General features: G+C 43.2%; 2 protein-coding genes across 3 annotated transcripts in view; both read left to right on the forward strand.

The window, feature by feature from the left end:
• Window positions 1-8,824, forward strand: part of SAMHD1 (SAM and HD domain containing deoxynucleoside triphosphate triphosphohydrolase 1) — a 58,344-nt gene extending 49,520 nt beyond the window's left edge. The window contains exons 15-16 of the mRNA XM_040330599.1: window positions 983-1,120; window positions 8,298-8,824. Coding sequence (XP_040186533.1) covers window positions 983-1,120; window positions 8,298-8,438 — 279 coding nt within the window. The 3' untranslated portion in view covers window positions 8,439-8,824. The remainder of the gene's footprint in view (window positions 1-982; window positions 1,121-8,297) is intronic.
• Window positions 8,825-11,543: 2,719 nt separating this feature from the next.
• Window positions 11,544-24,669, forward strand: part of LOC120918799 (deoxynucleoside triphosphate triphosphohydrolase SAMHD1-like) — a 135,954-nt gene continuing 122,828 nt past the window's right edge. Inside the window, exon 1 of one of the 2 annotated variants that reach the window (XM_040330600.1) lies at window positions 11,544-12,940. The gene's annotated coding sequence lies outside the window, so the exon portion shown is untranslated. Of the gene's footprint in view, window positions 12,941-18,530; window positions 18,731-24,669 lie in introns of those variants that run through there. The other variant, XM_040330603.1, reaches the window with a different exon arrangement.

Genomic DNA, 24,669 nt, shown 5'->3' on the forward strand with positions numbered 1-24,669 from the left:
GGAGGGTTGTACAGAAGTCGATTACAGATCAACATCTGTACAACCACAGCATCCAAATGTGGACAGAAATTGTATTTGTCCCTGCTGAATTTCAGTCAATGTAAAGCAGACATTTCTGTACGAGATCTCCAGCCTCCTATGGTTAAGGCAACGTTACTTTGTATATGGTTTCCCCAGGTGATCTCCTCTCACCCACCAATTGCTTCTTGAAACTGCAAAGAGGCATTCTCCATTACACTTTGTAGTGCAGAAAAACAGATGTGCAGTACTACTTGGAACTGAAGTGTTGATGTGCAAATGCAGCTAAGTCTCTGTTCACACCTAGGCGTATATACGCCTGAAGCGCGACGCCGCAGCAGCCCCTAAGACGCTGGAGGGATGATTTTACATTGCCCTCTATGGAGATGGTTCACATCTCCACGCCGAACGCCGTACGCCTTTTTTTCTGGCGGCTATCGGCATAGGAGATGTGGACCTGGGGGTAAGCTGCATTCACAATCGCAGCGTTTTGTCGCCGCAAATCGCGGTACAAAACGCCGCAATTTGTCGCCGCAATTGGCGGGACAAAACGCCGCGATTAGGTACGCCAAGGTGTGAATGCAGCCTTACACTTTTTAGGTCATTCTGATTCATTTGGCCCATTTGACCTCCTAAGCTGCTTCAAGCTGCTTTTAGATTCCCTTTTGGCTTGAAGCAGTTCTGACCTGAATAAAAGCCCATCAAAAAAAGTGACTGGTGTAGGTCAGTTTGCGGAATGGGTTGATATAATCCAGGGTCAGTGATGGGAATTTAGGACAACTTGCTGTATTTAAATGATGTAGTTATCGTTTTAAATGTTTTGCCACAATATATTTGCACATGTGTAGATTTTTTTTTAGACTAACATGCAATACAGAAAAAATATGTGCTGGTGTGATCACACGTCACACTTTTCTTTGTCTGTGACTCCCCCTCCTGAGACGTGTTACTTGACATCCCCCAGGTGTCTCAGCTTTTGCCAGAAAAGTTTGCCGAACAGATAATCCGCGTCTACTGTAAGAGGATGGACGAGAAGAGCCTGGAGGCTGCCAAGAGATACTTTGTGCAATGGTGCATGGACCGAGACTTCTCCAAACCTCAGGTCTGTGACTGCAGTGGAGCTATTGAATGTCTCTGTCTTTAGCTTCTATGTTTTTTACAAGTGAAGGTTGTATTGCGTTTAATAAAAGTTATTGATCCATTTTTTTGCAGATCATGTATCATATGTTTTATTTATTTTTTATTTTTTCAGTATTGTCTGGAATCAAAAGCTGATTCTGTTTTGTGAGATTACTGGCAAGTTGGTGTACTTGCTGGCATGTTGTGCCTCAGGGATGCAAGAGCTGGGACTTTTTACCAGAATTTTAATTATTCCCAACTGCCACAAAGACAGACTATGGGGATATGCTCCTTCACTGGATTTTCCATATCCTTAAAGCGGAGTTCCACCCAAAAGTGGAAGTTCCGTTTTTTTAAGCACTCCTCACCCCCTTCCATGCCACATTTGGCATGTCATTTTTTTTTTTTTTTTTTTTTTTGGGAGGGGGGAGAGCAGGTACCCAGCTCCCACTTCCCCTTGGGCCGCCTAGGTGACTCGTGCAGAAGTCTGTTCCCCCTCCCTGCAATCTTTTAGGACACATCACAGGTCCCAGAAGATTGCCCGGCCATTGAGGAGGCACAGCCCGACTCGCGCAGTGCGCACCTGGCTGTGAAGCCGCAAGCTGTCACAGCCGGGTGCCCACACTTCTAATGCCGGGAAAAGGCAAGGGAGAGAGCCAAGCGTTCGGGCAGACGCATCGCTGGACCCTGGGACAGGTGAGTGTTAAAATGGATGTAAACACGATTCATGAAATTTGAGCTGGGCACACATATCTGCAGTGTTTTTTGTTACTCTCTTCAAAGCACTGAGTCCCATAGCTGTCTCCTCCCCCGCTCCTCTGTTATCAGTATGATAACTCTTGACAAGTTCTCTGTCACATATAATAAAAGCAGCCAGAGTATTTTTTTTTTTTTTTTGTGTGTGTGTGTGTTTGAGGATGCTATAAATAGATTAGCAGAGCCCTGGACTATTCAACAGTCGGCTCTGAAAGTGTCTACCTATGAGGAGAGGGTGTGTGTGCCTTTTCTCCAATAAGCTGTCTTGGCTGTATGCCCAGACTTCACTGCAGTGCTAACCAGGAAGAGAAAGTCTTCTAACACAATGTGCACTCTCTAAACTCTATATAAAGCTGAAGACGGCAGATATACATGTAAAACTTGTGTAGGGAGATTTGTTTCATCTCCTTGTATCATCTGAGGCTGTTTACTTCACTAGGTGTAGTGGTTTACATCCACTTTAAAGGTCAGCAGCTACACTTTTTATAGCTGCTGACTTTTAATAAACGCAAAAACGTCTGGAACTCCACTTGACATTAATGGATAATAATTGGAGGTGCATGGTGACTTTTTAAATCTGAATTCCATGTTCCCTTTCACTTTAAATAGTTTTGGTCCAAAACATCTATTAATAAGTGATTCTGCCTCTGTGTGCATGGTATCATACAGTGGTAACGATGTGTGTGTTCTGCAGTAGTATAGGCTGACCTGATATGTCCACCTCAGCCAATCAGAGGAAGCCTTGTTTTTATATGTAAAAATACAAGGCCTCTTTGCTGAGAAGAATTCAGGCTGACAAAAATGTTTTGTTCTGACGGCAGTTGGGAAATCACCTATGCAGCTGTGGAACACGGTGCCTGCATACTTTATATAGCTGATGCTACCACATTATGATGGAGAGCACACAGCAACCAAATCATTTGTTAATGGAAAAAGTTAGTTTGGGCCAGCTTTGTTTTTTTTAATACCCTGCAAGATAATTTTGAAAAAGAAAAATTGAGGGGCTTTTGGACTTTGAAGGCACAGTAATAAACTAGTTTTTTAGAAAAATATAAAGAATTTATTAATAAAGTTCAATTCTAAAAAGCCTTTACATTACAAAAAAATATACAGAACATACAATCCAAACATGGCATGTGCTAACAGGGAAACCACATTGGTAACAGGACCTTCAAGGAAATCAACACGATTCTTTCCATAGTAGCATTAGTATCCTGAAATGTGGCTGAACACTTATAGCAAGAGATTGATAAGTTGCATTTGAAGCATAATATTTAGTGAAAGTATAAAAAGGCTGTACTTCTCAAAAATAGATGGCACTTAAAGCAACACTAAAGGCAGAATTTTTTTTTTTTTTAAATAACAAACATGTTATACTTGCCTCCACTGTGCAGCTCGTTTTGCACAGAGTGTCCCCTAACCCTGTCTTCTGGGGTCCCTCGGCGACTGTCTCGGCTCCTCCTCGCAAAAGCTTTCCTCCTTCATGCGAGCGAGCTTGCATGGTGGAAAGCTTTTGTAAACGCGCTCCCGTGATACAGCGGCGGGCATAGCCGCCGACTGTATCACTCGGCCTCGGCGCGCCGCGTCATCCGATGTGATTGACAGCAGCGCCAACCAATGGCTGCGCTGCTATCAATCCGTCCAGCCTAGCCAATCAACGGCCAGGCTGAGAACCGAAGACCATCACATGGACGCGCGGGACTTTCGAGGGGTCAGGTAAGTAAACGGGGGTTCAGGGGGGGGGGGGGGCTTAACCGTCTGTTTTTTCACCTTAATGCATAGGATGCATTAAGGTGAAAAAACATTTACCTTTTACAACCACTTTTAAAGAAGGCCAGACAGATATTTTGAAGATGATGAACCTTCTCAATAGTAAAAAGCTGTCTGATAGTAGAGGGAGCAAAATAAATTATAATATTAATTGAATTCAGGAGTTAAAGAGGGTCAAACGGACCCCATGTAGAAAAAAAATCCATGTTGGAGCCATCATCCATCAATCAATCAGAGCCAGCAGTGATCTGATAAACAACTATTGCAGTATTATTTGGAGATCCATAGCAGCCAAGTGGGGCATATAAATGGAGTCAACCCAGGGTCTCAATTGGCTAGCCACAACGAAAACCGGCAGCTCCTAGACAGTCACCTCCACCATAAGCAGCTGTCAAGCACCCTGCAAGATAGTCATAATGAGCTAGTATGCATAGCATACTAGCTCATTATGATAGACTTTCCTGAGAACAAAGCCCCCGAAGTTCTCCGCCGCCATCATGTGTCAGACGATCTTCCTGCATGCACAAAAATTTGTCATTTCCAGGCTGAAAAACTGCACTTTCAGTGCGCTGGCGCCGTAGACATCAGTGCTGTATTTTCAGCAAATATCTCCTTATTTCTTGCACCTACAGGTAAGCCTTAATCTAGCTGCCTTGCACCTACAGGTAAGCCTTAATCTAGCTGCCTTGCACCTACAGGTAAGCCTTAATCTAGCCGCCTTGCACCTACAGGTAAGCCTTAATCTAGCCGCCTTGCACCTACAGGTAAGCCTTAATCTAGGCTTACCTGTAGGTGAAAGGGGGGGGGGGGTGTTTGCAACCACTTTAAAGCTGATTTTCAGGCAGACATATTATAGATAGATAGATATCACACACACACACACACACTCTTGCAATAAAAAGTATGTGAACCCTTTTTGGAATGATATGGATTTCTGCACAAATTGGTCATAAAATGTGATCTGATCTTCAAGTCACAACAATAGACAATCACAGCCTGCTTAAACTAATAACACACACAGAATTAAATGTTGCCATGTTTTTATTGAACACACCATGTAAACATTCACAGTGCAGGTGGAAAAAGTATGTGAACCCTTGGATTTAATAACTGGTTGAACCATTCTTTTGGCAGCAATAACTTCATCCAAATGTTTCCTGTAGTTGCAGATCAGACGTGCACAACGGTCAGGAGAAATTCTTGACCATTCCTTTTTACAGAACTGTTTTAGTTCAGCAATATTATTGGGATGTGTGGTGTGAATCGCTTTCTTGAGATCATGCCACAGCATCTCAATCGAATTGAGGTCAGGACTCTGACTGGGCCACTCCAGAAGGCGTATTTTCTTCTGTTTAAGCCATTCTCTTGTTGATTTTCTTCTATGCTTTGGGTCGTTGTCCTGTTGCAACACCCATCTTCTGTTGAGCTTCAGCTGGTGGACAGATGGCCTTAAGTTCTCCTGCAAAATGTCTTGATAAACTTGGGAATTCACTTTTCCTTCAATGATGGCAATCCGTCCAGGCCCTGTCCACAGAATATTTTGCCAGTACTGCTGTGGAACATCCAGATGCTCTTGTGCAAACTGTAAACGTGCAGCAATGTTTTTTTTTTTTGGACAGCAGTGGCTTCCTCTGTGGTATCCTCCCATGAAATCCATTCTTGTTTAGTGTTTTACGTATCGTAGATTCGCTAATAGGGATGTTGGCATATGCCAGAGACTTTTGTAAGTCTTTAGCTGACACTCTAGGATTCTTCTTCACCTTATTGAGCAGTCTGCGCTGTGCTCTTGCAGTCCTCTTTACAGGACGGCCACTCCTAGGGAGAGTAGCAGCAGTGCTGAACTTTCTCTATTTATAGACAATTTGTCTTACCGTGGACTGATGAACAGCAAGGCTTTTGGAGATACTTTTATAACCCTTTCTAGCCTTATGCAAGTCAACACTTCTTAATCGTAGGTCTTCTGAGAGCTCTTTTGTGCAAGGCATCATTCACATCAGGCAATGCTTCTTGTGAAAAGCAAACCCAGAACTGGTGTGTGTTTTTTATAGGGCAGCTGTAACCAACACCTCCAATCTCATCTCATTGATTGGACTTCAGTTGGCTGACACCTCACTCCAACTAGCTCTTGGAGATGTCATTAGTCTAGGGGTTCACATACTTTTTCCCCCTGCACTGTGAATGTTTACATGGTGTGTTTAATAAAAACATGATAACATTTAATTCTTTGTGTGTTATTAGTTTAAGCAGACTGTGATTGTCTATTGTGACTTAGATGAAGATCAGATCACATTTTATGACCAATTTCTGCATAAATCCATATCATTCCAAAAGGGTTCACATACCGTATTTGCCGGCTTATAAGACGACCCCCTAATTTTCCAGGAAAAATGTTGGTTTTGGGATATACTCGCCATATAAGTCTACCCCCTTCCTACTAGTCTTTCTGGAAGCTGAGGGGTAGCCAGAACCGCTGACAGAAACAGGCTTTTTTCAAATGTCACGGTGCCATTACACCACTTGCCCCCACTGTGCCACCACTTGCCCCCACTGTGCCACCACTTGCCCCCACTGTGCCACCACTTGCCCCCACTGTGCCACCACTTGCCCCCACTGTGCCACCACTTGCCCCCACTGTGCCACCACTTGCCCCCACTGTGCCATCACTTGCCCCCACTGTGCCACCACTTTCCCCCACTGTGCCACCACTTTCCCCCACTGTGCCACCACTTTCCCCCACTGTGCCACCACTTGCCCCCACTGTGCCACCACTTGCCCCCACTGTGCCACCACTTGCCCCCACTGTGCCACCACTTGCCCCCACTGTGCCACCACTTGCCCCCACTGTGCCACCACTTGCCCCCACTGTGCCACCACTTGCCCCCACTGTGCCACCACTTTCCCCCACTGTGCCACCACTTTCCCCCACTGTGCCACCACTTTCCCCCACTGTGCCACCACTTTCCCCCACTGTGCCACCACTTTCCCCCACTGTGCCACCACTTGCCCCCACTGTGCCAACACTCACGTTTTGCTGATTTCCAGGCTGGTGACAGTCTCCGTCTGCTGCGAGTGTCCATGATTTGAAAGCCGCGCCTTCTTCTCAGCGGGTCCTGTGATAGGCGGAACACAAATTTTCCCAGCAGCGCCTCTGTTCTGTGTTCCGCCTATCACAGACGTCCTCTCGTCCGAGGATGAGAAGGCATCTGTGATAGGAGGAACACAGAACAGAGGCGCTGCTGGGAAGATTTGTGTTCCGCCTATCACAGGACACTCTGAGAAGGAGCTGCTTTTAAATCATGGACGCTCGCAGCACGGAGACTGTCACCGGCGTATAAGACGACCCCTGACTTTGGATGCATTTTTTTGCATCCAAAAATACGCCGGAAAATACGGTACTTTTTATTGCAACTGTATATATTAGTGTGTGTGTGTGTGTGTGTGTGTGTATATATGTATGTATGTATATGTGTGTGTGTGTGTGTGTGTGTGTGTGTGTGTGTGTATATATATATATATATATATATGTATGTATGTATATATATGTATGTATGTATATATATACATACATACATACATACATGCATACATTATGTGTGTGTATATATATATATAAAGGGCTGTTACTGATCAAAAAATTTCTGTTCGATTAATCTTCTTTTTTTTTTTTTTTTTTTTTTAATCGACTAATTTCGATTAATTTATAACGCACATACAGATCCAACTACATTTAGCTGATCTCCTTGCAGGCCGATTCCCAGTGCAGCTACCAACCACTGGAAAAATGGATAGCAGGATACAAAAAACACACAAAGGCAGCGCTCGATGGGAATAGCATTAAAACTTTTATAGTCTTCAAGTAGGTAACCAAATAAATATTGCACTGGAGATAAAATCGATGTAGCTACATAAACTGTAAAAATGGTGCGAGTAATACCAAACGGTACCAAAAGCAGTCATAAAAACATGTAGCTAAGTATGATACTGGTATAAAAATGTGTACAACGATACCACTGCTGAATCCAGATGAGGAGAGGTTAACATCAGTCCGTCGGTATGTAGATGTCCCATGAAGGGAACTATCACAACTCCCAGTGGATGGCTGTAGAATCCCAGGTTGATAGAGGGAAGTGTAACAGACCTTGCGTGTGGCAGATAGTAAGATCCCGCCAGCATGCATATATGAAGGCACAGCAGATGAGCCCTTTAGATGGACATGGCAAGCCCCGCCGGTGTCCGTGACATCACCGGATCTCCGACGGAACTCCCTGAAGGCCCAGAAGCCAGCAGGGAGGTGAGTACCAATCAAAATAATTTTAATCGATCAAAAAGATTTTGATCGATCAAAAAAATTAAAGATTAATCGATTAATTAAAAGTTAATTTGCACAGCCCTAATATATATATATATATATATATATATATATATATATATATATATATATATATATATATATATATATATATATATATATATATATATATATATATATATATAACATTTTTTTTTTTTTTTTTAATTACCAAATGCATGTTGCAGAATATATTTTAGCCAAAATTGTATTAAGAAATTCCCTTTTACCAATTTCCATCCTTTCTTTCCCTGACTAAAATGAACCTGGCACATCTGTTTTTCAGGATGGTGATGTAGTGGCTCCAGATATGACTCCGCTGAAGGACAGTTGGCGTGATAAAGAGGATGAAAATGAAGACCAGCAACATGTGGAGTCTCTGCACAAGTCCAGAACCAAGCTTGTTAATCGATTCAACAATTCGTAGACTCCTGTGAACGGCAAACCTCACTAGCTCTACCTTTTTATTTACCATCTGTACTGTTAGAACAGCCAGGTTAAGATCACACAGCATGAGGTCATATGATTAAGGCACCTTTTTTATTTAAAGGCTCAAGTGGTGATCTAAAGTGGGTTTTGGGTGCTTCCCAGTTTCCGTCACTTGATTGTCTAGATTCCTTCAGTTTTACGTTATGGAGGGTGCAGGAGGAGGAATACTTCCTTAGCCTGCCTTTTATCTTTACTGTGAGTGGCGGTGGAGTTCGTAGGCCATTGCAAAGGCCCCACCTTTTTAGTCCCTTAGAGCAGTGTTTCCCAACTCCAGTCCTCAAGGCACACCAACAGGTCATGTTTTCAGGATTTCCATTATTTTGCACAGGTGATTTGATCAGTTTCACTGCCTTGGTAATAACTACAGCCGTTTCATCTGAGGGAAATCCTGAAAACATTACCTGTTGGTGTGCCTTGAGGACTGGAGTTGGGAAACACTGCCTTAGAGATTCTAAAAATTGGGAAGCAACAAATCCACCTTATCAAGCTTAATGCCAAACTGCTGATCATCTGGCCTACGTTTTTGTTTGTGGATTTTTTTTTTGTTTTTTATATTCTGCTTAAGACTTTCTTTATTACAATACAAGAAGGAAGACTTTGGGCAGTGCTTTCTTTTAAATGTATGCAAATAACCCTGTTGAATAACAGAAAGGGCTTCTGGGTAAACGCCTTGTTTTCATGCAGGCCTTTTGTGTGTAAAAGTCTTTCAGGCTGACTTCATAATGTTTTCTTGCTGTAAAGCGTCTTATTGCACATTACCAAAACACAAAGCACTCTGAGTTGTGGTGCCATTCTTTTTTAGAGTGCCATCCCAGCACACAAATACAGTGGATGTTGATGGACCTGTACTGCTGCACACCACAACCCACATATCTTGCATTGCGGTGCACTCTGTTAAAGAAACTGCAGGTCTGGTTTTCCTTCCATTGATGTGTATTGACAGTCCATGAATAGGCTGATGTAATTCAAGGAATAGGCTGATGTAATTCAAGGCATTTTGATGTGCACAGTAACGTGTGCCATACTGCAATTTAATGGATAAGTGCGAAGGTGCCCTTAAAGTATCGGCTTTTGCTGCCACAGGACATTGCCCGTTTCAGTCCCGAGCCTCAGCAGTATGGTGCTGGTGTTCTGTCCATCATGTGATTGGCCACTACTGACATCACTGGGGTGCAATGCACAAGAAGGGAGACTTAAGCCACTAGATGTCTCTCTTCTAAAGGTCATCTGAAATCTGTCATTTACCCAGAATTCTTTTCTTCCCTTGTGGAGGCTTATTTGCCAGAGTTTATTACTATAACTAATAATAATAATAATTCATTTATAATATATTTTTTAATATTATTATTTTTAGGCTTTAGAAGGAATGTTTTGATTTGCTTTCAACACTGTTTTATTCTTCAGTTCCGTTTATTAGTGTTTTAGATGGGTTTTAATATGATTTTATTTAAAAGTAGAAAACAGAAAGTGTTATAATCATTGCAAACCAAATATCAGGTCCGACCAAAAGATTGTAAAAAAAAAAAAAAAAAATGTTACAAGCAATCAAGTTCCGACTTAAGATCTTCTTCTTCTTCTTTTTTTTTTTTTTTTTTTTTTTTTTTTTTTTTGCGTTTTTAAAATGTCTCTTTAGTTTGACGCTTGGGTGCGCCAGCGTCGGTTCTGTGTTCTGTTAAAATGTTCCCCTGTTATGTTTCAAGGGTGTACTTTCTAATCCAGAGTTTCTTTTCAGGCCTTTTAAAGGAGAAGTGTGGGATGGCAAAAAACATACATCGGTCTAATGCTGCAGCTGTCCCCCGCTGGCTCTAAGACCAAGTGATCACATGACTGCTGATCGCTCAGTTCTTGGTCTTCAGTGAACAGAGAGCGGTGACTGTAAGATACCGGCTCGCTGCTCTGCCCTCCCAGTTCCCACTGAACTGGAGGGGGTGGGAGCAGCTGGTTTTAGGCTCTCAGCGGCACTGAATTATTGTCTGGATCCCTGCAGAGCCTGGACCTGCTCTGTGATGTCAGCTGACTGAGGGCTTTAGCCCGCTGTTGGCTGAATCCTGGGTCACAAGAGTGCAGCAATAAATGCACTCCTGTGACCCAGAAGAGAAGTTGGCCCAAAAAAAGCTTTGGCCATACTTCTCTTTTAAAGGGAAGGTATAGTGTGTGTGTGTGTGTGTGTGTGTGTGTGTGTGTGTGTGTGTTCATGATCATTCAACTTGGGTTCAATCAGCCTGCCCATGCATTGTTCGAATCTCAGCCGGTTCGAACTGTCTATGGCTGGCTTTACAGGGCAGGTCCTTTTTGTACATACCCTAGATAGGTGAGGTCATATAGGCATTGAGAACAATGTGATAAGAGTGCAGCAAAGGAAGAGAGCACAGGAAGATTTGCAGCTGACAAGATTTTTGGTAGATTAGAGGTATTTTTTTGGAATTTGCAAACCGATCTAGCAATGCTTTCAATGGTATATTTATCAGACCAAAAGGGGGGAGGGGGGGAAGAGCCGTTAAAGTATTTATCGGCGTATAACACGCACCCTAACTTTGATGCCGCGCACACACGATCATTTTTCGGGTTGTAAAAAACGAAGTTTTTTAAAAATTTCATTTAAAACGATCGTGTGTGGGCTTCAGAGCATTTTTCGGGTTCTGAAAAACAGGGCAATTTTTTTTCGAACATGCTCTATTTTTTTCACGACGTTTTAAACATTGTCCTTTTTCGGGTTGTAAAAAATGGTCATGTGTAGGCTTTAACGACGTGAAAAACCCGCGCATGCTCAGAAGCAAGTTATGAGACGGGAGCGCTCGTTCTGGTAAAACTACCGTTCGTAATGGAGTAAGCACATTCATCACTCTGTAACATACAGAAAAGCGCAAATCGTCTTTTACTAACACAAAATCAGCCCAGCCCAAAGGGTGGCGCCATCCGCATGGAACTTCCCCTTTATAGTGCCGTCGTACGTGTTGTATGTCACTGCACTTTGCCAGAGCATTTTTTTTGTGTACGTGGCATGAGAGGGAAGTTTCAGGAAAAACACTTTCTATAGCTCCCTGCGTATAACACGCAGGCACAGTTTACCCTCTTTTTTTTTTTTCAGGGTAAAAAAGTGAGTGTTATATGCCAATAAATGCAGTAATCTTTTAGTTTTATATACCTTATTTCAACAGCTGTTAAAGTGTATCGACCACACGGGTAGAACATTGGGTTGCTTGCCTCGCTGGTTTACATTATGGGAGGAAGCAGTAAATCGCAGCCTTTGGGGTTGATTTAAATAAAGGCAAATAGACTGTGCACTGTGCAAGTTCAGTTTCGCTCCTTCCCCCAGGGCTTGGCAAATGTGGTAAAGCTCTGCAGATTTTACTGTACATCATCCAATCGTGCAAGCAACATTTTTTTATTTTATTTTCCCCCTTGCACCTCATTGGTTATTTTTACAAAGTGAAGCTTTACCACATTACCTTTTACCAAGGAAGATGAGAGCAACTACACTTGCAAAGTGCTCTGTCTGTTTGCCTTTAGTAAATCCACCCCAATGTGTAGCACTGAAAAGCAGCCTGAGTATATAATATGCAAAGATGGCTGCACCAGTATATTTATATACGTAATTTCAAACTTTACATAAAATAAAAAGCATACTACATTTGCATTTGATTTACATCCAAGTTATTTATCAAAACATAAATAAATATTGAAAGCACTAGGCTTTTAAAGGGACTCTGTCAAAAGGAGTTATTCCCTGGCTATCGGCCTGCATACAAGTGACTAGTTCAGCAATTGCACTCTGTTAGGTATGGTATATCGGCTCCTCTGACCTCGCATGCTGCACATGCCGGTGATGTGTTTGCTGACATAATTAGATTGAAACCAATTGGACTTCATGTCAAAACTTGAGCAGAGGAGCATGGAGAGTATAGTAGGTTACAAAAAACATTCTATAGGCAACGGCAGCATTTTTCCTCTGTTCTGATACGAACGCAACAGGGAAAATTCAAAGTTCATCCACTCCATTTTCATCTAGCAGTAATGTTATGTTTTACACTAAGTCCGTAATATCTTTATTTGGATTGTTTTATATTCTGTATGCACGGTATGTAAAAGGGGTTTTGTTTTTCATGTTACACTGCTTTTATTTGTTTTTCTTGTGTTTTTGAATATAATCATGTTCGGGCTCTAAAATGTTTGTATTTTTCTATTGGGATTTGTATTTTGTTTGTTTTTGTTTTTCTTGCTATATTTCTACAGTGTTATAATATGTATTTGTAAAACGGGTTATAGGAGAATTGCAGAAGTATTTTTTTATTCTTATAATCCCGTTTTTAAATGTTTGCACTATAGATAGAAAACGGACTTGGAATGTGACTGGTGGAATAAACCCTCAGCTTTGCCAAACAGTTTGAGTTTTGTATGGTTTCCTCTTTCAGTGTGTGTTTATCCAATAAGGACCTGCAGGTAAGTTATTAAAGGATAACTACACTTTTCTGTTTGTGCAAATCCTTAAGGCTCCATTCACACCTAGGCAGACAAATTTGCGGCGTTTTGTCGCCGCAAATCGCGGTACAAATAGTGGCGTTTTGTACCTCGACTTGCGGCGACAAAAAGCCGGTATTGTCCGCCTAGATGTGCCCCAGATTGACCCCCTCTATGGAGATGCTTCCCATCTCCTAGCCGAAAGCCGCCTGAAAAAAAGGTCGGGGACCTTTTTTGCAGGCGTCCGGTGTTCGGCGTGGAGATGTGAACCATCTCCATAGAGGGACATGTGTTCTCATCCCTCTGGCGGCAGCGGCGTAGCACTACAGGCGTTAAAACGCCTAGATGTGAATGGGGGCTAAGTTTTCTTGGCTGTTGCTTGGCAACTCGAAGTTTCAACTTCCTTCATACACTTTCTATAGGATTAAGGTCTGGAGACTGGCCAGGCCACTCCATGACCTTTTTTATTTATTTTTTTCTTGAGCCATTCCTTTGGTGGTGATGTTTTCGGTCATTGTCATGCTGGAAGACCCATCCACAACCCATCTTTAGTGTTCTGGCTGAGGGAAGAAAGCTCTCATCCAACATTTTGCAATACATGGCCCCGTCCATTGGCACCTTAATGTGGCAACGTCAGCCTGTACCTTTTAGCAGAGAAACGACCCGACGCATAATGTTTCCAGATGGTCACCAGTCATCTCTATGACCGTCGGAGGCCCGGCTGCGACATGACTTTACGCCCGGGTACCCGAAAGTAAACAAAGCCGCAATCGCGGCTGTCGGGATGAGATCTGTGAATCTTTTTTCACAATCTCATGCTTGTAAGCCTGGAGGAGAGATGTGGGGTCTCATGGTCTGCGAGTCCTTTAGGTGCCTTTTGGCAAACTCTAGGCTAGCTGTCATGTGCCTTTTTACTGAGCCGTGGCTTCTGTCTGGCCACTCTACCATACAGGCCTGATTGGTGGAGTGCTGCAGGGATGGTTGTTCTCCACTGTCCACAGAAAAAAAACTGGAGCTCTGTCAGAATGACCATCGTGTTCATGGTAACCTCCCTGACTTGGGCCCTTCTCCTCCCCCCCCCCCCCCCCCCCATCACTCGGTTTGGCCGGGCGGCCCTCTAGGAAGAGTCCTGGTGGTTCCAAATGTCTTCCATTTACGGATGATGGAGGCCACTGTGCTCATTTGGGCCTTCAATGCTGCAGAAATGTTTCTGTACCCTTCCCCAGATCTGTGCCTCGATCCAGTCCTGTCTTGGAGGTCTACGGACAATTCCTTGGACTTCATGCCTTGGTTTGTGCTCTGACATGCACTGTTAAAGCGGTAGTAAACCGCTAAAAAAGAAGAAAAAACCTGCAAGACAATGGCATAATATGCTAGCATGCATTGCATACTAGCACATTACGAAATGCTAACCTTAGAGCGAAGCTCCCGCAGCGGCGCCCGGTCACTGCTGAGGTGGCTGACATGTTCCCACGGCGTTCATTCTGGGTTTGCAGGCTCTGGCGCTAGACCCACAATGAGTTCAAGGAGCTCTAAAGTGCCGGCACGATACCCAGGACCTTCAGAGCACATGCGCCTCTGACGTCAGCAGCTGCATGCGGGGTGTACTGGTTTAGGAGATATTCGTTTTACCTAGAAGTAAGCCTTTTTATGGGTAAAAATAGCCAAGCGGGGTATACAACTGCTTTAACTGTGGGACCTTATATAGACAGGTGTTCGCCTTTCTAAATCATGTCCAATCAACTGAATTTACCACAGGTGGACTCCAATCAAGTTGTAGAAACCTCTCAAGGATGATCAGTGGAAACAGGAAGCATCTGAGCTCAATTTGCTAATATTCCAAACAACTTCTTTCACATTGTCATTATGGGGTATTGTTTGTAGAATTTTGAGGAAAATAATGAATTTAATACATTTTGGAATAAGGCTGTAACATAGAAAAAATGTGGAAAAAGTGAAGCGCTGCAAATACTTTCCAGATGCACAACATCTGAGCACAACAAACCAAAAACACAATTTAATTTATTTTTTAATATTCAAAGCAAACTCCTCTATCCATGTCTCCATTATTTACCTTGTTGAGATATCACTTTAAAAAAACATCTCCTTGTATTTCTGGCTGTGGCCAACTTTGAGTAAAGACAAATAATTTAATTTAGCATTTACTTCCTAGAATCTATCTGCCCTTAGCTCAGGCATGCATGGGACTATTTCTGTAAGATGTTTTATGTTTAAATTACTTGTATAGATCTATATTAACACTTGCTGCATCTGGTTTCGATGCCGATTATGACACTAAGCCTTGATGGAGTCCCTCCTTTTCATTGGTGTTGGTGAGTTGTAAGTGGGCTGCCCCTAGCCACAACTCCCTCTGTATACTGCCCCTTGTATCTGTGCTTGGTAAATGTGTACGCATGCATGGTGTGGTGTGATGCTCATTTGACTTGGGTGGCCGGATCGGTGTAATGCCATGCAATGGCGAAAGTAGACTGGCACGTGTGCACCCAATGGGGGTCTTTATTAGGAGGAGGCTGTGAGGGAGACAGTTGCTGCAACAACAATGACCGGCAACTTTGTGTGCGGATTTCAATCTTAACATACAGTTACAGGGGCTCATGTTCTGTTTTAATTTGGTAATGGTGTAACTTGGGGAGACATTAAATGCCACAGTGTATGAAGACTTGATTTGCTGTTTGGATCCGGAATCATTAAATCTCTGAATATTGTTGTGGGTACTTTTGTATGAGCAGGTTGGATGACAATATTGCTTTACATGCATTTGTGTTGAAACTGAACTGACTCAGTATATAGTTAAGCAGGGGGGTTTATGGTCATATGGGCATTATTCAACGTATGACTTTTTGTTCTATAGCCGTTGAGCGGCATCCATTTACCACCCGTTAGGATATCTGATAAGGTGTGTGTGTCTATTCATTGGTCTACACTAGCTTCATGAGGATAAAGTATAGATTACCAGGTGAGCATAGATGCTGATTTTGTTTAGGTTTTTATTTGTATTCTTTATGAAAAATATCACATTATTTGGGGTACAATATTTATTGTCCAGGCTATAATCTACATGGTGCCCCCATTCATGGGGACGTGGGACATGCCTCTGAAGATCCCTCCTTCTAAACTGAGCCTCACCTCCCGCTCAGCAGACGCATCGAAACACCTGACAGTGGGTTGAGAATTCGGACCCTCTCATCAGCGCCTCCAACGGGTTGAGGCTCACCATCACCGAGAAGGCGGGCTCCTGGAAACCGAGTCCAACCCCCAACCAGAAGAGTGGGCGTGTCGTGGGGAGCCCAGAGAAGACGGGAGAGATGGTGGCACAGAGATCACCAGCTGTCACCCCAACTGGCTCTCAGAAAGATGGCCGCAGGAGCTGGCGGGCCCCCCGAGGAGGCGGAGCAAGTGCACAGCGGCAGTAGACCGCCATCGCAATGTGACGCTCAGAAAGAAGACTGACACCTCTCTGTGACAACTCCGACTTGCAACTAGGAACTAAAGAATGTTACATTATCCTTAGAGAAAATAAAAATGTTGACATATAATCTACATGGTGGTCCTTTTTTTAATAGGTGGTGTATTTTTGCATATAACCATTACATTACATGCATCTTCCTTTTTATAATCGCGTGGATAGGAGAGCTCACCCTGATCCTGACTATTCGGGTTATGTAATGCAATTTTCCTTTGAATGTGCACCTGTGTTTGTCCACAGGGGGGGTTTCCATGGTGCAGTCGATTCACATGGGATTTTATGTACAAGTGTAGAAAATGTTATTTGTCAAGTAAATTATGGTGTTCTATAAAAACTTTGCATAACCTATTAATCATCGTACATGTTTACAGATTGTTCTATCCCATCCTCCTGAGGCAGTGGGCCATTTCCTGCAAAACAAATCCCTTGGTCATTTCTAACAAAACAAAACTTGACACCTTGTAAGAGCAAGGATTGCTCAAATGCTCTTTACATATGTGTGGTTTCAAATACAGTATTGGCTAAATGACATGTCCAGGGGTCCTTTTAAAGACTAAGCTTGCCTTTTTTGAAAAAAATAAATAAATAAATGCACATAATTTGCAGGAAAAAAATCTGCATTTTTTATTTTTTTCAAAGGAGCCTGCAGAACATTGCACCATTGATTAGTTGATTGTGGATACAGTGTCAACATCCTGCAGACACTTCCTCCAGGTTTTTTTCCTGTACAAGCTCTCTGTTAGAAAGCTGGCACAAAGACAAAATAACTGACTTTAAATTGACAGCGAGTATGGGGAGAAGAATCAAGCCCACTGTCACGGGATGGGGTGGTTCTCTTTCGAAAAGGTTACATCCTAAATATGGCTGTAACGTGCACAAAAGGTGAACCTATCCTTTAAAAAGGAGGGAACTAATTGGTGCCTTTTTTAATTACCAGTAATTGTGAAATCTGGCTTATAACACTGTATTATTATATTATTTCACCCCCTTCCTGCCCAGACCAATTTTTAGTTTTCAGTGCTGTCGCACATTGAATGACAATTGCTCGGTTGTGCGACATGGCTCCCAACCATAGTTGACGCCCTTTTTTTCCCACAAATAGAGCTTTCATTTTGGTGGTATTTGATCACCTCCTGCGGTTTTTATTTTTTTGCGCTATAAACAAAAGAAAAGCGTAAATTTTGAGAAAAACACAATATCTTTTTACTTTTTGATTTAATAATTTTTTTTTTTTTTTTTTATGTTTTCCTCATTTTAGGCCGATACGTATTCTTCTACATATTTTTGGTAAAAAAAAAAATCGCAATAAGCGTATTTGATCGGTTTGCGCAAAAGTTCTAGCATCTACACAATAGGGAATAGAATTATGGCATTTTTATTTGTTTACTAGTAATGGCGATCTGCGATTATTTTTTTTTTTTTTTTTTTTTTTTTTTTATTTATTTTATTTTTGTGATCATGACATTGCGGCGGACATATCGGACACTTTTGACAAATTTTTGGGACCATTCACATTTATACAGCGATTAGTGCTATAAAACTGCACTGATTACTGTGTAAATGTGACTCGCAGGGAAGGGGTTAACACTAGGGGGCGCTGAAGGGGTTAATATGTTCCCTAAAGTGTGTTCCAACTGTAGGGGGAGGGGGGGGACTCACAAGGGTAGGAGACCGATCTGTGTTCCTCTGTACTGGGAACACACATCTGTCTCCTCACTTCTAACAGGACATAGATCTGTGTGTTTACACACACCGATCCATGGTCCTGCTGTGATTGCGGGCAATCGCAAGTCCCCGGCGGACATCGCGGCCGCAGGGCACGTGCACCGGGTTCCGAGCACTGCGGCGCGGGAAGGCAAGGACGTCATATGGTGGCCACCCGGAGGGAGGGCGGGTTCCCGCCGACGTCATTTTACAATGACTCGGTAGGGAAAGTGTTAAACAAACCAGGACCTAAACAATAGAAATTGATTTCTAAAGCTCATTGGATTACTGATCTGTAAGAACTGTGCACATGAAATAAAATGTTATGGCAGCTTATCTTACAGTGCCACCCTGCATAGAACTAATTTAGAAATTTGCCTGGCACCTGCTCAAGGCTTCCTTTGGGGCTTACACTTGGAAACTGTTGCTACAGTGTGGCATTTATGCTTTCTAAAAAAAGGGCAGGTTCTGTGTTCAGATTCCCTGATTGGCTTCTACTGCTCAGATAGTGTGTTACCCATCATCATAATTCATCAGTCTAAGGTGGTGGCAAATCGAGAAAGGCCTGTAGCTGCTGATTGGTAAGTAATGCGCAGTTTAGTAGATGGGTTTTAAAACGGGCTTGTCTTAAACAGCCTTTAGGTTAAGGTGACCATATTTTTAAATTAAATCTGGGGACATATTATTTTTATATTTTTTACTAGTAATGGTGGCAATCAGCGCCTTCTTGCCACTGCCATGCCCTGGCTACTACTGGGTGGGGGAGCGGAGGAAGATCACTCCACCAGGGAGCGGCAGAGCGGGGGTGTAATTCAGATTTTATTTTTTATTCTGCACTGACTGTCTTTGAAATTGCCCCAGCCCCTGTTCAAATCCAATCCGGGGACAGTGTCCTCAATCCGGGGACTGTGCCCGGAAACCGGGGGTTTCTGGTCACCCTACTTTAGGTCTTCTTTAACTCAAACCTGTTGGGATAGAAATGTGACGGCTGACATGTCTGACATCTACAGGGAGTGCAGAATTATTAGGCAAATGAGTATTTTGACCACATCATCCTCTTTATGCATGTTGTCTTACTCCAAGCTGTATAGGCTCGAAAGCCTACTACCAATTAAGCATATTAGGTGATGTGCATCTCTGTAATGAGAAGGTGTGTGGTCTAATGACATCAACACCCTATATCAGGTGTGCATAATTATTAGTCAACTTCCTTTCCTTTGGCAAAATGGGTCAAAAGAAGGACTTGACAGGCTCAGAAAAGTCAAAAATAGTGAGATATCTTGCAGAGGGATGCAGCACTCTTAAAATTGCAAAGCTTCTGAAGCGTGATCATCGAATAATCAAGCGTTTCATTCAAAATAGTCAACAGGGTCGCAAGAAGCGTGTGGAAAAACCAAGGCGCAAAATAACTGCCCATGAACTGAGAAAAGTCAAGCGTGCAGCTGCCAAGATGCCACTTGCCACCAGTTTGGCCATATTTCAGAGCTGCAACATCACTGGAGTGCCCAAAAGCACAAGGTGTGCAATACTCAGACATGGCCAAGGTAAGAAAGGCTGAAAGACGACCACTGCACAAGACACACAAGCTGAAACGTCAAGACTGGGCCAATAAATATCTGAAGACTGATTTTTCTAAGGTTTTATGGACTGATGAAATGAGAGTGAGTCTTGATGGGCCCGTGGCTGGATTGGTAAAGGGCAGAGAGCTCCAGTCCGACTCAGACGCCAGCAAGGTGGAGGTGGAGTACTGGTTTGGGCTGGTATCATCAAAGATGAGCTTGTGGGGCCTTTTCGGGTTGAGGATGGAGTCAAACTCAACTCCCAGTCCTACTGCCAGTTTCTGGAAGACACCTTCTTCAAGCAGTGGTACAGGAAGAAGTCTGCATCCTTCAAGAAAAACATGATTTTCATGCAGGACAATGCTCCATCACACGAGTCCAGCGTGGCTGGCAAGAAAGGGTATAAAAGAAGAAAAACTAATGACATGGCCTCCTTGTTCACCTGATCTGAACCCCATTGAGAACCTGTGGTCCATCATCAAATGTGAGATTTACAAGGAGGGAAAACGGTACACCTCTCTGAACAGTGTCTGGGAGGCTGTGGTTGCTGCTGCACGCAATGTTGATGGTGAACAGATCAAAACACTGACAGAATCCATGGATGGCAGGCTCACTGATTTGTTTTTGTTTTGTTTTTGAATGTCAGAAATGTATATTTGTGAATGTTGAGATGTTCTATTGGTTTCACTGGTAAAAATAAATAATTGAAATGGGTATATATTTTTTTTTTGTTAAGTTGCCTAATAATTATGCACAGTAATAGTCACCTGCACACACAGATATCCCCCTAAAATAGCTAAAACTAAAAACTACTTTCAAAAATATTCAGCTTTGATATTAATTAGTTTTTTGGGTTCATTGAGAACATGGTTGTTCAATAATAAAATTAATCCTCAAAAATACAACTTGCCTAATAATTCTGCACTCCCTGTATGTAAATCCTACCTATTGCCATTCTCTTGCTACTTGCACTGCTGCTCTGTATTGCATTGCAGAGAATATCATTGTTTAGGAGTTGATTTTCATATGCTTTGGTCTCTGAACAGAACATTTGACAGGCAGTGAGGAGGCATTGTATCACCTCCTCACCAGCAGATTTAGATACATTAACTGTGGGCACAGTGCAGTGTACCTGCAGGATTAGTGCGAGCTAGCTGCGTTTTCCCATAGACTTCTATTCTGTCCCACATTTTTGACATGTTTTTCTGAAAGCACACCAAAAGTCATACATGCCGAACTTTTGGTGTACTTTCAGAAAACGCACCAAAACAGTCTATGGAAAAGCGCAACTAATCCACATAAAAACCACGGGTACACTGCATTGTGGACAAAGTAGAGCGGATCAATGTGAAGTCGTCCTAAAGCAGCACACTGCTGTAAAATATACATTGTTGTGCACTGTAATGCAAATGCATTGTTTGGTGTGCTGGGGTACCATTAAAAATGAGCAGCAAGGCATTAATGCAGGAGTTGCTGGCATTGTAGTAACCTGTGCACTAAAACACAAGCAGGTCAGCATGAGTGGCTTTTAACATGCATGTTGCCGAGCTATCAGCTTTACAGTTTTTTTTTTTTTCACAAGAAATCAGCTTTACAGTTTAACTATTTGACTTCCTGAAGGTTTTGCCCCCTTCCTTACCAGGGGAATGCTAATCGGCACTGCGCTACTTTAACCACTTGCTGACCAACCGCCACAGTTTTACTGCGGCAACATGGCACGGCTGGGCGAAACAACGTTATGTTTTGTCGTTTCGCCCTGTGGCCATTAGGGGCGCACGAGAGCTTCCGAAAGCACGTGTGCTCGCCTCCGGATCCGATGGGAGTGCCAGGCAGGCGCGATGACTGCCAGGTACCTGCGATCGTTCGTGACAGAGCGAGAACCGGGAGCTGTGTCTGTGTAAACACACAGCTCCCAGTTCTTTCAGGGGGAGAAATGACTGATCGTCTGTTCATACTAAGTGAGTCCCATCCCCCCTTCAGTTGGAACACTGAGGCCGGGTTCACACTGGTCCGACAAACGCTCTGACATTGGGTGCTCATGTCGCATGACGTGTGAAAATGCTCCCTGTACTACTTTGGTCCTACTTTGATCCTACTTCAGCCTATTGAATATCATTGAAGTCGGACCAAAGTAGGATCCCTGTCCTTACCATCCGACTTTTGACATCCGACATTGTGATTACAGCAGCAGTAAAAGGAATTTATCTCACACTGGGATTGTTTTGATTGGTCAAAGGACAAGTCAGACTGTCACAAAGTCGGATCAAAGTAGTAACCTGTTCATGAAAGTGGGATGGATGTCGGACCAATGTAGGATCGATGTAGGACTGATGTTGCAGAGCAAAGTAGGATGAAAGTCGGATGACTGTCATGTCGTATCAGTGTGAACTCAGCCTTATAGGGAACGCAATTAACCCCTTGATCGCGCCCCCCCCCCCCTAGTGTTAACCCTTTTACTGCCAGCAACATTTTTACAGTAATCTGTGCATTTTTATAGCTCTTATCGCTGTAAAATTGTCAATGGACCCAAAAATGTGTCAAAAGTGTTCGATGTGTCTGCCATAATGTCGCAGTTCCGATACAAATCGTAGATCGCCGCCATTACTAGTAAGAAAATAAATAATAAAAAAGGCCATAATTCTGTCCCCTATTTTGTAGACGCTATAACTTTTGCGCAAACCAATCAATATACGCCTATTGCAATTTTCTTTTTTTAAATTGGGATATTTATTATAGCAAAAAGTAAGATATTGGGGGTTATTTACAAAAGGCAAATCCACTTTGCACTACAAGTGCAAAGTGCACTTGAAATTGCACTGGAAGTGTAGTCGCTGTAAATCTGAGGGGTAGATCTGAAATGAGGGGAAGCTCTGCTGATTTTATTATCCAGTCATGTGCAAGCTAAAATGCTATTTTTTGTTTTCCTAGCATGTCCCCCTCGGATTTATAGCGTCTGCACTTTCAGTGCAAAGTGGACTTGCCTTTAGTAAATAACCCTCATTGTGTTTTTTTATAAATTGTTGCTGTTCTCTTTTTTTTTTTTTTTTTTTATAGCGCAAAAAATAAAAACCGCAGAGGTGATCAAATACCACCAAAAGAAAGCTCTATTTGTGGGAACAAAGGATGCAAATTTTGATTTGGGTACATCATCGCACGACGGCACAATTGCCAGTTAAAGCGACGTAGTGCCTTATCGCAAAAAAGTGCTCTGGTCGGGAAGGGGGTAAAAACTTCCCGGGCTGAAGCGGTTAATTGGTAATTGCACAGTCATGGAACGATTTACCCTAACAAAATGTGTCCTTTTTTTTTTTCACACAAATAGGGATTTATTTTGGTGGTATTAGGTTACCACTGGATTTTTTTTTGTAAAGTTTTGAAAAAAAAATTCCACTTTCTATGATAAAAAAAAAAAAAAATCCAATAAACTCAAATTTCATCAAAAATTTAGGCCAAAAGTATTCTGCTACATGTATTTGGTAATATTCTGAGCGCCTATCACATTTCTTGAGGTGCTAAAATGCCAGGGCAGTACAACCAAACCCCCCCAAGGAATTTGATGAAGGGCATGTTGAGCCCATAGAAGATTTTATCTTTTGTCACAAGTTTTTAAAAAAAAATCTATTCTTTCCGTTTATTTTTACACAAAGGTGTCAATGATATATTGCTCACACATGCCATGGGTGTATGTGGTGGAACTACACCCCAAAATATATTCTGTTGATTATCCTGAGTATGGGGATACCACATGTGTGATACTTTTTGGGAGCCTAGCCGCATAAGGGTGCCAAAAAACAATCACAGCCTTCATGCTTTCAGAGGGCGTAATTTTTTCATTTCACTACCCATCAGTTTGAGGCCCTAAAATGCCAGAATTGCCTCCCCTCAAATTACCCCTTTTTGGAAAGTAGATACCCCAAGCTATTTGCTGAGAGGCATGTTGAGTCCATGGAAGATTATTTATTTTTTTCCCCCCCCTGTTCGTCTTTCAGGACAGCCGCCATAGTGACCGTGGCTCCTCCCATCTCAGGAAACTCTGCCTCATACTGCAAGATTTAAGCCTCACCATCCCGCCAGCCCCTCAGTTCTGGTGTTTCCTCCAGCAGGGAGACACCGCTAAGGGGCCGGGGCTGAACAGCCGGGAGGATGAGGCTGATTTGTTTCCTGAGGGTGGGGGGGACAAAGGTCTCTCTCTTCTTCCTTGCAGTCGAATAGGCTAGGGAGCCTGGTAGGTACCTGGGTAGCTGCATCTTGAGCGTGCCCAGCCTCTTTTAGGGAAGCAGGAAACTGGGGGGTTCCGCTTTCTTCTTCTACCCAGGTGGGGGGGTTGCGTAAGGTGCACCGAGGCCTCCCTGCTCTTTGCAGCCAGCAATAGCACTCTGGGATCTGGGCCAGGTGACGGGCAATGTCAGTTCTGGCAGGGGCAGGCACTTCCACCGGACCTGTGGCTTCCGGTTCCAGCCGCGGGATCTGAAAGCGGCCTGGGTGCCGAGCTGGGGCGGCCTTGTTTTTGCTGTGGGGATAGCAGGAGTGACCACCAATCCTCAGTGGGAAAAGTCGGAAGCGGAGGCGAGCAGCTCCTGGAGACTCCAGCACCAGCCACTCAAAGGTAAGAGGAACCCTGGGGTGATGTTCCCTTACCCTGTCCCAGAAGCTCCACGGGTATTTGTCCCCCCTTGATGGTCGGGGGAATGGGGGAGTGCATCTGGGACCCTGGTGTATGGTCCTGTGGGAGGACAACCCTGGTGGTCCTCTGTGTTCGCACTGGTGGGGAAGGGTCAGTGCAGACATTTATGGCTGCTCTCTCTTTTTGGGTTCTGTGTTTTCAGAGCAAGGCCACGGACAAAGTGTGTTGCTATGGCCATTTGTTTAGTGACTTTATTGCAATAATATGGAGTCGGATATATTATTTAAGAGCATATGTTTACAGAGGGTCTTCCCCCTTCATTGATATGTAAATAAAC

Source organism: Rana temporaria, chromosome 12 (genome assembly GCF_905171775.1).
Source record: "Rana temporaria chromosome 12, aRanTem1.1, whole genome shotgun sequence".
NCBI classification, from domain to species: Eukaryota; Metazoa; Chordata; class Amphibia; order Anura; family Ranidae; genus Rana; species Rana temporaria.